Below are 14,927 nucleotides of genomic sequence, written 5' to 3'. Positions count from 1 at the left end.
CTTGGCACTAAACATACAGCTTCCGTATTACAGCAGCCTGACCCGGATGCCGGGGACTCGTGGAGATGGAGCGGCTGCACGTCATGGGAAAGTTGTGACTTGCGATTCTTACCTGAAAATGTAAATGAAATCGAATTCTCATTTCCTTTTACTCAGACAAAAAATGCGCTGCTGGTTCTCGTAACCAAACGTGTGTGAAAGGCAAATGGAAGCTATTTACCTTCGGCGTGGTTTTACAGTGGAAGAAACTGTTGCAGAAGTGCCTTGAATTTCCGTGCCAGACGACCCCACAACTACTACAGCTGTAAGTAGTGCTGTTACCAGGAGGGTAAAAAGCATCCGCGCAGCCCAGGATTGCAATATACTGTATAGTCACTTCTATTGTGAGGGATACAAAAACAATGTTCAACCTCTATATGGATGCTATAGGTGTGGTTGCGGTGTTTTTGTTTGTTTTTTTTTTTTTTCCCCAGAGCAGAACCGTGCAACACTTTGTTTACAAATAATAAAAAGGGCATTTTTTTTTTTTTTTTTTCTCCCTTCACCATTAATCACTACGTTCCTGTTTTAGGATCTTCTCGAATTTGAGAACAAGCTTGCCAGTCTCCATGCAGGAGAAGCTGCTGTGCCTCTGCCTGATCTACATCCAGGATGAAGGGGCGGATGGCTCGGTAGACTATAATGATCAGCCCATCTACACCGTGGAGAGCTTACAGTGGAGAATAAAGCAGGAGTCCAAAGCCAGATCCTTCAGACATTGGGGAAGAGCAGAACCTGACGACGAAGAAGAGATGAGTGACCGTTCAGAGGATGATGAGATGAGCACCGAGCCTTATGAGGAGGAATACATTCAGATGATTAACGAGAAAGCTGCAACCGAGAGAAGAGCAGCACTGGATGGCTCCGTCTGGGGTGTCAGCTCAGGTATCTGTACCCTCGTATATAACAAATGTTCATGGAGTAGAGCGCAGCTACAGCAGATTGTGTATGTGTAGCTCCATGATTGGGGCTTTAGTGCAGAGCTGCTTACATTGCTGTCTATATAAGCCGCTCTCCTGAGCGGACGTCAGATGCTCCTATTAGTATGACTGACCTCATCGTTGAATATCCTGGTTATCTTCTGGTTATCCTTTATTTATAGTTGGCATTTATCTCTTGTATTATAGAATCTGTGAAGTGGGGCGAGTATCCTCTAGGAGTAGTGCCTGGACAGACTGAAGACCCTGGCTGCCTTTTGATTAACTGTTACTCAAAGATGACGGTGTTGGAACAGCAAGACTCAGAGTCCCAGAGTATCCCAGAGAGGTGAGCTGCATATACAGTACATACCAAAAGTTTGGGGACACCTCATTCAAAGAGTTTTCTTTATTTTCATGACTCTGAAAATTGTAGATTCACATTGAAGGCATCAAAACTATGAATTAACACATGTGGAATGAAATACTTAACAAAAAAGTGTGAAACAACTGAAAATATGTCTTATATTCTAGGTTCTTCAAAGTTGCCACCTTCTGCTTTGATTACGGCTTTGCACACTCTTGGCATTCTCTTGATGAGCTTCAAGAAGTAGTCACCGGAAATGTTTTCACTTCACAGGTGTGCCCTGTCAGGTTTAAGAAGTGGGATTTCTTGCCTTATAAATGGGGTTGGGACCATCAGTTGTGTTGTGCAGAAGTCTGGTGGATACACAGCTGATAGTCCTACTGAATAGACTGTTAGCTGCTTTTTTCTTGCCATAATACAAATTCTAAGTAAAGAAAAACGAGTGGCCATCATTACTTTAAGAAATGAAGGTCAGTCAGTCCAAAAAATTGGGAAAACTTTGAAAGTGTCCCCAAGTGCAGTGGAAAAAAAACATCAAACGCTACAAAGAAACTGGCTCACATGAGGACTGCTCCAGGAAAGGAAGACAAAGAGTTATCTCTGCTGCGGAGGATAAGTTTCTCCGAGTCACCAGCCGCAGAAATCACATGTTAACAGCAGCTCAGATTAGAGACCAGGTCAATGCCACACAGAGTTCTAGCAGCAGACACATCTCTAGAACAACTGTTAAGAGGAGACTTTGTGCAGCAGGCCTTCATGGTATAATAGCTGCTAGAAAACCCCTGCTAAGGACAGGCAACAAGCAGAAGAGACTTGTTTGGGCTAAAGAACACAAGGAATGCACATTAGGCCAGTGAAAATCTGTGCTTTGGTCTGATGAGTACAAATTTGAGATCTTTGGATCCAACCACCGTGACTTTGTGCGACGCAGAAAAGGTGAACGGATGGACTCTACATGGCTGGTTCCCACCGTGAAGCATGGAGGAGGAGGTGTGGGGGTGCTTTGCTGGTGACACTGTTGGGGATTTATTCAAAATTGAAGGCATACTTAACCAGCATGGCTACCACCGCATCTTGCAGTGGCATCCTATTCCATCTGGTTTTCGTTTAGTTGGACCATCATTTATTTTTCAACAGGACAATGACTCCAAACACACCTCCAGGCTGTGCAAGGGCTATTTGACTAAGGAGAGTGATGGAGTGCTACGCCAGATAACCTGGCCTCCACAGTCACCAGACCTGAACCCAATCGAGATGGTTTGGGGGTGAGCTGGACCGCAGAGTGAAGGCAAAAGGGCCAGCAAGTGCTAAGCATCTCTGGGAGTTCCTTCAAGACTGTTGGAAAATCATTTCCGGTGACTACCTCTTGAAGCTCATAAAGAGTGTGCAAAGCAGTAATCAAAGCAAAAGTTGGCTACTTTGAAGAACCTAGAATATGACATTTTCGGTTTTTACACGATTTTGTTAAATATTGCATTCCACATGTGGTAATTCATAGTTTGATGCCTTCAATGTTAATCTACAATTTTCAGTCATGAAAATAAAGAGAATTCTTTGAGAAGAGGTGTGTCCAAACTTTTGGTCAGTGCTGTATATTATAATATAACATGTTTTTATTATGGTAATAAACAACTAAATAAATAATACATGTATTCTATTCTGTCAAAGGCCCCGTTCCATAGATTTTTTTTTTTTTTTTTTTTTTATGGCTTTCATGTTCTACTCCGAGTGGCTGCATGGCACTCTTCATGATTGGGAAACATTTCTGCTGATGTAAAGCGGAGTCGGCTTTATCCATGCCACTGGGACACCATCCCTGGGTATTCCTTGTGATGTAAATTGCCTACAGGGTCTTCCCATAAGTGTTTTGTGTTGTGGGTTGTCCCCTAAAAGTTTGTGTCTGACTGCAAAGTTTCAGTATGTTGGTGATTTGATTTAGTTTTTCTTAATTTTTTTTAAAGCTGCGATTGTTGCTAGACATATAATATTTTTTTTATTTCATTTGTTTTTTAACCCCTTCAGCCCCCGGGCACTTTCCGTTTTTGTTTTTTGCTTCTTCCGAGAGGCGTAACTTTTTTATTTTTCCATCAATCTTGCCATATGAGGGCTTGTTTTTTGCGGCACAAGTTGTACTTTTAAATGAAACGATAAGTTTTACCATATAGTGTACTGGAAAATAGCAAAAAAATTCCAAGTGTGGAAAAATTGCAAAAAAAGTGTGATCGTACAATAGTTTTTGGGATATTTTATTCACTGTGTTCACTATATGGTAAAACTGAGGTATCTTATTTTCATTTTCCAAAACCCGTAGCGTTCTCATTTTTCAGGATCTGAGGCTCAGTGATGGCTTATTTTTTGCGTCTCGACCTGACGTTTTTAACGGTACCATTTTTGCGCAGATGCTACGTTTTGATCGTGTTATTGCAGTTTGCGCAAAATTTGCGGCAACCAAAAAACGTAATTTTGGCGTTTGGAATTTTTTTGCCGCTACGCCGTTTACTGATCAGATTCGTTGATTTTTATATTTTGATCGGGCATTTCTGAACGCGGCGATACCAAATGTGTGTATTTTTATTTTTTTTAACCCTTTAATTTTCAATGGGGTGAAAGGGGGGTGATTTGTACTTTTTAGGTTTTTTTTTTATTTTTTTTTTATTTTACTAGTTCCCCTAGGGGGCTATAGTGCAGAGCGATCGGATTGCTGATCGCTATCTGCAGATCTCAGCTACAGAGCTGAGAACTGCAGATTTGCTGCTTTACTTTCAATGCTGGCTGTATTCCGGCATTGAGAGGAAGTGAGTCATGTTAGCTACAGGCGTCATCACATGACCCTGTGCTACCATGGCAACCACCGAAAGTCACATGATCATGTCACGTGACTTCCGGTTGGGGTGGGGTAAGTGACTGTCATGGCGGCGCGCATATACATCTCGCTGCCAGATATTGGCAGCGAAATGTAAGGGGTTAATGGCCGCGGGTGGAAGCTATTCCACCCACGGCTAGCAGGCACACATGTCAGCTGTTAAAAGCTGATATGTGCACGGATCGCCGGCGGCAGGGGGCGGGGCTTACCGGCACACGATCCATGACGTACCCAGTACGTCATGGGTCGTTAAGGGGTTAATGGAAAACCTCCCAAAATATTGTTAAGTTCTATTAGTGTATTACTGGGTCTACAACTGCAGCAAGTTTCACTTGTAATCCAATTTATGTATATCAGCTCACCGTGTACATGCTCACTCCTGGCCTTTCCCTGGAGCACGGACAGGCACTGCCGCAGCCCGAAATTGCAAGTAGAAGAAAGAAGGAACATCCAGCTCTTCAGGCGAGGAAAGCCATGGTCTCTATTTTAGCATGCAGAAACAACGGATGGCCTGAAGAGCTGGATGTTTCTTGTTTCTTCAAGTTTCACTTGTGTTACTAAATGTCCTTGTGTATATTCCGCTGATGAGCAGTCCCCTCTCCAGCACGGGTAGCATTGAGGTTATTCCAACTTTATTCGGTGATGATATATTGCGGAGCTTGACTTTTGCCGATCTCTGGTGGTCTGACCACCTCCTCATTTTCATGTTTTTTCTAATAAGTTTATTAATGTGAGCCATTGGACTGCTGCAATATATCTAACTTGATTTAATTTGCAATCTCCTATTGAATTATACAGTTATGATGATCTCCACGTTTGGCACATGCTGGCACCTGCCCTGCGGTAAGGAGGGCGGCCATTGTTTGTCTTGCTCTAATCCTGTTGCTGAACACAAGGGATATATTAATAAGAGCGTGGGCGGTGATATCTTGTTTCTCAGAAGGCAGAAAGTGAAGTGTTATCTGCCCTGAAACTGGTCAACAAGTGCGAAGACAAAGTGGATTTTAAAGTCCTTTTTAAATTGCTAGGGAAAAAATATATTGGTGTGGATTCACACAGTGTATGTTACACCACAGATTGTCACCGTGAATCCCATGTGAAATGAATGTGATTCTGAAAACTGTAAATTCCTAGAAATGTAACGTGCAGATTGGCCATAAAATTGTACATCACATGTGAATCCATAGTTTGGTTCCGGGCAGCTCCGCGGTCTATTCCATCCATACCATCACCACATTACTGGCTGGATTGTATAAACGCCTGGATTTAAAGTCCTAGTCCAGTTATTTATTTTCTCTTCCACCCCAGCACAGCATCTCCAACCTGATGATGGCGCTCTGCACTTCTGGTGTATGACCTTCCCTGCAGTTCTGCCTCCTCTTTGCTTCTTTTTGGCCTCCATCTTGACTCCCAAATCTTGCCCTGCATTTTATTCCTCTATGCACGACTATCAGTCTTTGGATTGATCAGTATGGCATCAGCAGGGCAGCCGGGATGATCTCTGCCTCCTGTGGTAACATTGATTATTCTTCCCTTTTTATAGCCTATGAAATAAGCTAATATAGGCAGTCCCTAAGGCACGAGCTACATATAGTCTGTAGCTTTGTTCATAACCTGGATATGTGAGTGATTACATGGCCTGTAAGGAGGAACAAAAAACGAATACTCACCACTGACCACTCCGGCCAACCCACTGCTCCTTGTCTTCGCCACTTTCCACCACGGAAAGCTGTATGTCCGGCCTTTTCACTATAGGTCAAGACTTCTGGCCACAGTCACGCCCCAGGATGTACTTCGAATCATAAATTTGCATGGTTAATTTCATGACCTAATGATGCACAATGACTTCTGGTGCCTAAACACTGCCGGAAGTCTTGGAGTTGCGCGCGACGGTGGAGAAAAACAAGAGGACCATACAGTGAGCAGCAGAGTTGAGGGTTCCAATACTCACTTTGCCTTCTGGTCCCCTTCTTTTGGTTGTTGCCGGGCGCCCTGCATCTCCAGCCTCTTCACTATAGGCCAAGATGTCCATCCACATCCAGGCTGCAGCTTACAGCGCATCATAGGGTTGCAATGAGAATGCAATATTATTGCACATGGTGATCTCCAGATTGGAAGCTGCCTGTAGTCATGGCCTATAGTGAAGAGACTAGAAAGAGGACTGGATAGCGATGAGGCGAGGATATTAGATGGTATTTATTTATTTATTTTTAAATCTACTGTTCATAACTAGCGTTCGTATGTAAGAAAGTCTGGGGATTGTAGGTAAGTATATACTAATATGCTGTTAATTATAGCCATGATAGGAGTTTGTCCCACCCTAAAGAGAACTCTAGTGGTACAGTCCATGCAATGTCATCGGTCAATTCTGGTAGCTGACATGGTGACTCCCGTCAGAGAAGAAAGCCATGCAATTCCCAGGGCTCGCCATGTGATCACCTGACCTAATTGAAGAAAAGGAATCTATGAATACTCAGATGGATTGGAACTAAATAGGATAATACTGGTTGATGTATATACTGAGCTTTAGTGATGATAAAATTGATTTAAAACAATGAGTCCCTGCAGAGTTGTAATAACCCTGTATCCTGTGTCTGCAGCCCCCCTCCTGTCACCACCTCAGCGGAGCAGTCCTGGAGCCAGACTGAACTCGATCACATCAAAGCCGGACTGCGGCTCTTCTGAAGACCTGTACTCGCCTGCAGAGAATCGTTCCAGCAAGTCTGTGATATTGCTGCGGAAATATTCATATTCATTGCAAGGATTTACAGCAGAAGGACACTTATTGTCATTTTTTTTTTCTTTTTTGAAATGTTTGTATTCACTATTCTACCCCACTCACCTCCTCAGTTCCTCTCATGTCTATAATATACTGTGTTTTATTAATGAGCTTGTGTTGTGTCCATTTTTATAGTCCCAGTTCTGAATATAGTATTGTAGATGACTCCCATGTAAGTAACTGCAAAATAACATCTGATGATGAATATGAAGGGGAAGGCAGTGCATTTGTGTAGTGTAAAAGACGGAGTTAGAGGGAGTGGCCTGGACGGACATGTGAGAGCTCTGAGCCTGATCCTGTGACCTCTGGGCACACACACACACACACACCTACACACACACACACACACACACACACACACACACCTACACACACCTACACACACACACACACACACCTGCACCTACACACACACACACACCTACACACACACCTGCACCTACACACACACACACCTGCACACACACACACACACACCTGCACACACACACACACACACACCTGCACACACACACCTGCGCACACACACACACACACACACACACACACACACCTGCACACACACACACCTGCACACACACACACATTGTGGCAAGATCAATACCCCTTACCCTCTGGTAGAAGCTGAGTCTGGGTGGCACAGCCTGGATGGCCAAAGGAGACTTTGACAGCTGACGCTGATGGGTAGATCCAAGATGGCGCCAGCACTCCTTTAGGGAGTAGGGACATATAGTGCACATGGCAGCCGCCACTGCAGAAAAACTGCCAGACTATGGCAGAGCCCCCAGCAAGGACCTTCTGGTCTCGGTGAATGTGTCCCTCAACCCCACCGTTTTGACCAATGCATTCTCAGGGCTGACAGGAGTCCATGCACCCTGCACCCACAGGGCTACGCCTTGCAACTCCCAGCCACAATCAGAGCACAGGCTTCTGCAGAGAGTCAGTCGCACATAGGCCCTAACTTTCTTCAAAGTGCTGCATCTTGCATTTCTCCACCACAGAGAGCACAGACACTCAGCTGAAACCCTACATCAGCCTACAGACCCTGAGCCCACGCTTCGGGATGTGCTCACGGCGGTCACACATTATGGATCCACTAGGATGGCCCTCTCTTCCCAGATGGGCCAGATCAGGAAAGAACTTTTCTACATGAGACAAGGCTTGCTAAAAGTTAATGACAGAGGTGGAAGATGGGGTCAGTGGTCTGGAGGACACTTTACCACAAATGACCTGTGACTCAGGCATGATCAGCAGATTCTGTCCCTTCGACTTAAAGCTGATAATTTAGGGAATCTGCTCAAAAGGAACAACATAAGGGTTGATTGGGGTACCTAAAAAAACAAAAGGTAACGTAACATCACCTAACATCACACCTCAAAAGAGAGGTGCAGTTCCAGCTATCACATTAATTACATGTTTGATTAAATATAGAAAGGTAAACTTTAAAGCACCACTCCACCATTTTTTTATTTATTTATTTTTTTTTTATTTCACCGCTGAAGTTGTGCTTTGCATGTACCGTATTTTTCAGACTATAAGATGCAGCCTGGTTTTAGAGGAGGAAAATAAAAAAATTTTAAGCAAAAAATGTGGTCATGACACACTTATGGGGTGAGGATCTGCTGCTGACACTTATGGGGATAATGTCCCCAAATTCTCTAAGGTACCCCATCCTGGTAATGATCCTCCTGCCTGGTATATTATCCCCATCCTTGTATATATGTCCCTCATCCTTGTAAATAACCCCATCCTGGTATGTTCTTCCATCCTGGTATATGGCCCGCACCCATAAAAACAAACATTTATACTCCCCTTGCTGCACTCCACGCAGCATCGCTAGTCTTCCTGTCTGTGCCAGCAGCAGCGCCGCTGACCTGTGTGGAGCCGTGCGCACAGCGATTATGTCATCGCTGTGCACATCGCTCTCCACACACATAAGCGGGAAGGCAGGAGGTCATCGCGATGCTGTAGGAAACGGTGATCAGTGAGTATACTTAGTCACTGCCCCCCGCACTGATGATGATACGTGGGGGGCAGTAAATATAGTTACACATGTTCACTCGAGGCTGTAGGAGCCAGGGATGATCACGCAGGCCGGCTGTTTAGTATGCGCGCTCTCCCCGCCCATCATCCCGCCCACCTCTCAGCGCTGAGAAATGATGGGCATCGGGATGCAGTGCATATGAAATGAGGCTAATGAGCGGGCCCACATGGTCACTGTAGGCGCTGCTACAGCCTGCTCCTGCCTCTGATTACCCACTCCATCACTACCGCATCCCCCTTCCTCGCAGCCATCGGACTATAAGACGCACACCCCTCTTTCCCCCAAAATTTTGGGGATAAAAGTGCGTCTATGTGCGCACGCTGTGGATCTACCGCAGAAAATATTTCTAACATTTCTGCAGTCATTCCCCAGCAAAACCTATGGGTATAAAAAAAAAAAAAAATGCTGTGCTCACTTTTTTTTTTTTTTTTTTTTTTAAGCTGTGGAATTTCTGCTGCGGAATTAATGTGCATGTCACTTCTTTTCTGCAGGTACCTGCGTTTTTTTGCCATAGATAATGGTAAAAACCCGCAGGGACCAACCCGTGGAAAAACCGCATGCGGAATTTGTTGTGGTTTTTACCACAGGTGTGGGATTCTTTGAGGGTCCAGATTTTCCTTAGGAAAAAGTCAATTTGTAGTGCGCACACATGGCCTTATAATCCGAAAAATATGGTAAGTCCTCTGCCCTTGGACTTATACATACTTTCACGTATTTTCACCAACGCTTGTGTTGGGCATTTTATGACCTACCGGCAGCTCTAGTTTTTCATATAGCGAGCCGTGGGTCATAAATCAATACAACTCTGAGAGCCTTGTTCTGGCTCTCATAGACTTGCATTGAGTGCTTGTGAAGTAACTTGTGACTTGCAGCCAGTCAGAAGTTACGGGCACAAGGTTACACCGTGGAACCAGAGTGGCACCAAAAAAAGGACAAATGGCAGGGGACTTATAAAGCACAACTCCAGTGCTGAAAAAAAAAAAACCCACTAAAAAATGCTTGTGGTGCTTTAAGTTGATAATGTTTAATGCCCAGTAAATTATGGCATAAATATCCAATGGCTCTTTGCAGAAAAAAGTTTGCCCACCCCTGCTCCATGGGGGTCAACAAAATTATTTGGAGGGAGGTGGTATGAGCTTCCATTTAACCTCTGTGTTGCTGTCCCTGGCAAAGGTAAAGAAAAACAGCCTCCTGTGGTACTGTTGTGAGGGGCATACTGGAAACTAACTGGAACATCCCACAAATGCTCGATCAGATCAAGAGCTGGGGAATGTGGGGGAAAAGTCATCACCTTAAACTTTTGTGATGATACTTACACCCTAGAAACCCTGTTCAGGAAAGGGTTATCACCTTGACATGGAGATTCAATGGACACAGGATCTTCTGGATAGCAATCTAGAGATTCAGAATTTGCTTAGTGCTATTAGGGAATACCGCTGCTATGAGGGCTACTTTGTCTGTGACATACTTCAACTATATTTTGGTAGGTTGTTTAACATCCACATTAGTGTCCAGCTCGAAGTTTACATGAAGAACCTTGCTCTCAGTATCAGGTGCTGATTTCAAGTCTGCATATTGGACACTAAGCGGGTGCGCTTTCGATCATGGTGTTCCTGAAAACAACGTAGATGGTCTCTCTAAATTTGTGGTGCAATATGGGAAAAGTCAACAACTGATGGTAGTGTTTCTTCAGTGTTGTCTTACCTGGAGATATCTGAAGCGGCGCCCATTTTGCCTAATTCACTTGACAAAGCTCTGAATTTCACTACCAAAATAGCTGGAAGTCTCTTTCATTGAGGGCACTCTTGAAGAGACATGTTCACACCATTTTTCAAGCCTGATCGATCTCTAGTGCTACCTGCTTGACACGTCTAAGCAGGTTTGCTTGTCTCCTAATTCGATTCTGGTCCTGCCTCCCATACTTTTTTGTTAGGTCTGCCATTCCGGTGATTGATTAGTCTATTTACCAGCTTCCTCACAAGAGATCCTCATGCTCTAAGGCACGTCTTCAAATTATCACTTTTTCCCATGACATTAACTTATTCAAATTCTGAGTCTCTGGATCCAGAGGATAATGTGTCCATTGAATCTCCATGTCAAGTCCTTGTTTTGCAAAATGCCTAACACTTCACTGAAGAAGGTTCTCTGATGTAATTCCTGACCTTCTCTTACGGCACGTTGGGAGGGGCCTTTCTCAAACTGCGCTGCTATCTCTCCTCAGATGACAGGATGGCATTTGGTCAAAGTGGTGTGTATTCTTGCTACACTAGGTGGGTAGGTTTGCTATATAAAAACAAGCAAAAAAAAAGAACTATAAAATATATATATATATATATATATATATATATATATATATATATATATATATATATATATATATATATATATATATATATATATACACACACACACACAGTCATGGCCAAAAGTTTTGAGAATGGCACCAAAATTATATTTTCACATGATCTGTTGCCCTCTGGTTTTTAAGTGTGTTTGTCTGATGTTTACATCACATACAGAAATATAATTGCAATCATATTATGAGCACCAAAAGGTTATATTGACAGTTAGAATGAGTTAATGCAGCAAGTCAATATTTGCAGTGTTGACCCTTCTTCTTCAGGACCCCTGCAATTCTCCCTGGCATGCTCTCAATCAACTTCTGGACCAAATACTGACTGATAGCTGTCCATTCTTGCATAAGCAATGCTTGCATTTTGCCAGAATTTGTTGGTTTTTGTTTGTCCACCCGTCTCTTGATGATTGCCCACAAGTTCTCAATGGGATTAAGATCTGGGGAGTTTCCAGGCCATGAACCCAAAATCTCTATGTTTTGTTCCATGAGCCATTTAGTGATCACCTTTGCTTTATGGCAAGGTGCTCCATCATGCTGGAAAAGGCATTGTTGGGCGCCAAACTGCTCTTGGACAGTTGGGAGAAGTTGCTCTTGAAGGACATTCTGGTACCATTCTTTATTCATGGCTGTGTTTTTAGGCAAGACTGTGAGTGAGCCGATTCCCTTGGTTGAGAAGCAACCCCACACATGAATCGTTTCAGGATGCTTAACAGTTGGCATGAGACAAGACTGGTGGTAGCGCTCACCTCTTCTTCTCCTCATAAGCTGTTTTCCAGATGTCCCAAACAATCGAAAAGGGGATTCATCTGAGAAAATGGCTTTACCCCAGTCCTCAGCAGTCCACTCCCTGTACCTTTTGCAGAATATCAGTCGGTCCCTGATGTTTTTTCTGGAGAGAAGTGGCTTCTTTGAGCAAGGCCTGGTTTCAAGGAGGGCAGCAAAGAGTCTCCGCCTCACAGTGCGTGCAGAAGCACTCACACCAGCCTGCTGCCATTGCTGAGCTAGCTCGGCACTGCTGGTAGGCCGATCCCGCAGCTGAAACAATTTTAAGATACGGTCCTGACGTTTGCTGGTCCTTCTTGTGCGCCCTGGAGCCTTTTTGGCAACAATGGAAGCTCTCTCCTTGCGGTTCTTGATGATGCGATAGATTGTTGACTGAGGTGCAATCTTTGTAGCTGCGATACTCTTCCCTGTTAGGCCATTTTTGTGCAGAGCAATGATGGCTGCACGTGTTTCTTTAGAGATAACCATGGTTAACTGAAGAGAAACAATAATACCAAGCACCAGCCTCCTTTTAAAGTGTCCAGTGGTGTCATTCTTACTTAATCATGACTGATTGATCGCCAGCCCTGTCCTAAAACCAACACCCACACCTGTGTTAATGGAACAATCACTAAAACAATGTTAGCTGCTCCTTTTAAGGCAGGAATGCAATGATACAATAATTAGAGCAAAAATAAAGTAAATTCTGCTCGTAAGAGCTTACAATCTACAATGAGGTGGGGTGGGGCAAGGTAAAAGTGCTTATTTACGACGACAATCCAGCCACCTCAAAGAAATGGGGGATAGATAAAGGCTGCAGTTTGACAGTTATGTTCTGAGATGTAGTGGAGGAACAATGTGACTTGAATTTAGTTAGGGCGTGTAATAGGCCACCATGAAAAGTTGTGTTTTTAGGAATCGTCTGAAGCTGAGTAAGTTGTGGTTAGTCCTAGTTTCTTGGGGTAGAGCGTTCCAGAGGATTGGTGCAGCTCGGGAGATGTCTTGGATCCAGGAGTGATAGGTTCGGATTTGTGTGGATGTTAGTCAAAAGTCGTTTGCAGAGCGTAGAGAACGGGTGGGGTTATAGACAGAGAGGAGGGTGGAGATGTAGGGGGTGCCGCTGTGTGGAGAGCTTTGTGGGTGAGAACAAGCAATTTAAATTGGATCCTATTCCTGCCCTTCAATTTAACCTGTGCTAACTGCGGTAACCTATATCTGCACTCTGCCGCCGCTTTGATGCACCTTCATCAGTGGGACTGATTTCCAGATGTATTAGTCTCAATGATAGGGCATGGCTGACTGCTTCCAGGTTTTTAGTGCTCCATTGACATCCATAAATTTTAAAGGGATCTTCCAATATGTAGTAGGTGTATTAATAATATTAGCAAATACTTCCGATTAGAAATGCAGTAAAGTTTCTGATATAGCCATGTCTCTTACCTTTATGTGCAGAGCATTGCAGCTTAGGTATCCATGGTTATGACCACGAGCGACTACCTAACACTCACTATGGTCATAACCATGGATACCTAAGCTGCAATGCCCTGCACATGAGGTAAGAGACATGGCTATATCAGGAGAACTATACTACATTTCTAATTGGAGGTATTTGACACTCGCGTACTACGCTGGGATAGGATCTTGGAGATTGGAATAACCCTTTAAGTCCCTGCTTCTGGCTAGGCTAGGGTGAACAGTTATACTTTATGTAGGAGAAAGAAGAACCAAATTAGAATCCCAGGTCTGTGGTAAATAGCATTGTAGAGCACCCTCTTCTCCTTCAGCAACAGCACTGATGACTGCAACGAGCTCTGCTCCTGAGGCTCCAATGAGTCAGTTTGTCATCTCAGTGCCTGTTGGTGCTCCCCTACAGTGGCTCCTAGGCTAGCGTTACATTTATTGATGAAACCTATATGAGAAGGAATGCACCCACTAAATAAACCAAAACGTTAGAGCAAGTAAGCACTAACACTGAAGACGGAATTTTTTTTTTTTTTTAACCCCTTCACCTCTAGGCCATTTTCCGTTCTTTCATTTCTTCCTCTCCTTCCAAGAGCCAAAAACATTTTTATTTTTTTTAGTCTTGCCATATGAGTGCTTATTTGTTTGCGAGACGAGTTGTATTTTTGAATGACACTATTCTTTGTACCATATAGAGTACTGGAAAACAGGAAAAACAATTCCAAGGGCAGTGAAATTGCCAAAAAAAATTCAGTTCCACAATTTATTTTTTTTTTGCCTTTTTATTTAACATGTTCACTATATGGTAAAACTGACCTGGCGTGATTCTCCACGTAAGTATGGGTTGGCAGATACCAAGTGTGTGTGTGTGTGTGTGTGTGTGTGTGTGTAAAATATATACACATTTTTTTTTTTTTTTTTAAGTGATAAATTTGTGGGGAAATTTATAAGAATTATTTTTTGCTTTTGTTGCCATTTTGTGAGACCTGTAACATTTATATTTTTCCGGATTTGTCGATAGCTTATATTCTTTGCGGACCGAGCTGGCGTTTTTACTGATACCATTTTGGGTATATATGAGGTATTGATTGCCTCTTATTGCAATGTTGCAGTGGCCAGAAAAACATAATTACGGCGTTTTTAAAAAATTATTTTCTTTGTCGCTCCATTGGGAGACCCAGACAATTGGGTGTATAGCTTCTGCCTCTGGAGGCCACACAAAGTATTACACTTTAAAAAGTGTAACCCCTCCCCTCTGCCTATACACCCTCCCGTGGACCACGGGCTCCTCAGTTTTATGCTTTGTGTGGAAGGAGGCACACATCCACTCATAGAAAAG

At 43.5% G+C, this 14,927-nt stretch overlaps 1 protein-coding gene across 1 annotated transcript in view; it reads left to right on the top strand.

The window, feature by feature from the left end:
• The window catches only part of LAS1L (LAS1 like ribosome biogenesis factor), a 64,200-nt gene extending 57,128 nt beyond the window's left edge, over positions 1 to 7,072 (top strand). The window contains exons 10-13 of the mRNA XM_075323896.1: positions 157 to 304; positions 572 to 924; positions 1,167 to 1,305; positions 6,787 to 7,072. Of these exons, the coding sequence (XP_075180011.1) occupies positions 157 to 304; positions 572 to 924; positions 1,167 to 1,305; positions 6,787 to 6,871 (725 nt within the window). The 3' untranslated portion in view covers positions 6,872 to 7,072. The remainder of the gene's footprint in view (positions 1 to 156; positions 305 to 571; positions 925 to 1,166; positions 1,306 to 6,786) is intronic.
• The last annotated feature ends 7,855 nt before the right edge of the window (positions 7,073 to 14,927 follow it).

This window comes from Anomaloglossus baeobatrachus, chromosome 9, assembly GCF_048569485.1.
Source record: "Anomaloglossus baeobatrachus isolate aAnoBae1 chromosome 9, aAnoBae1.hap1, whole genome shotgun sequence".
Lineage (NCBI taxonomy): Eukaryota > Metazoa > Chordata > Amphibia > Anura > Aromobatidae > Anomaloglossus > Anomaloglossus baeobatrachus.
The sequence above is the reverse complement of the archived record's forward strand: the minus strand, read 5'-3'. Positions and strand labels throughout refer to the sequence as shown.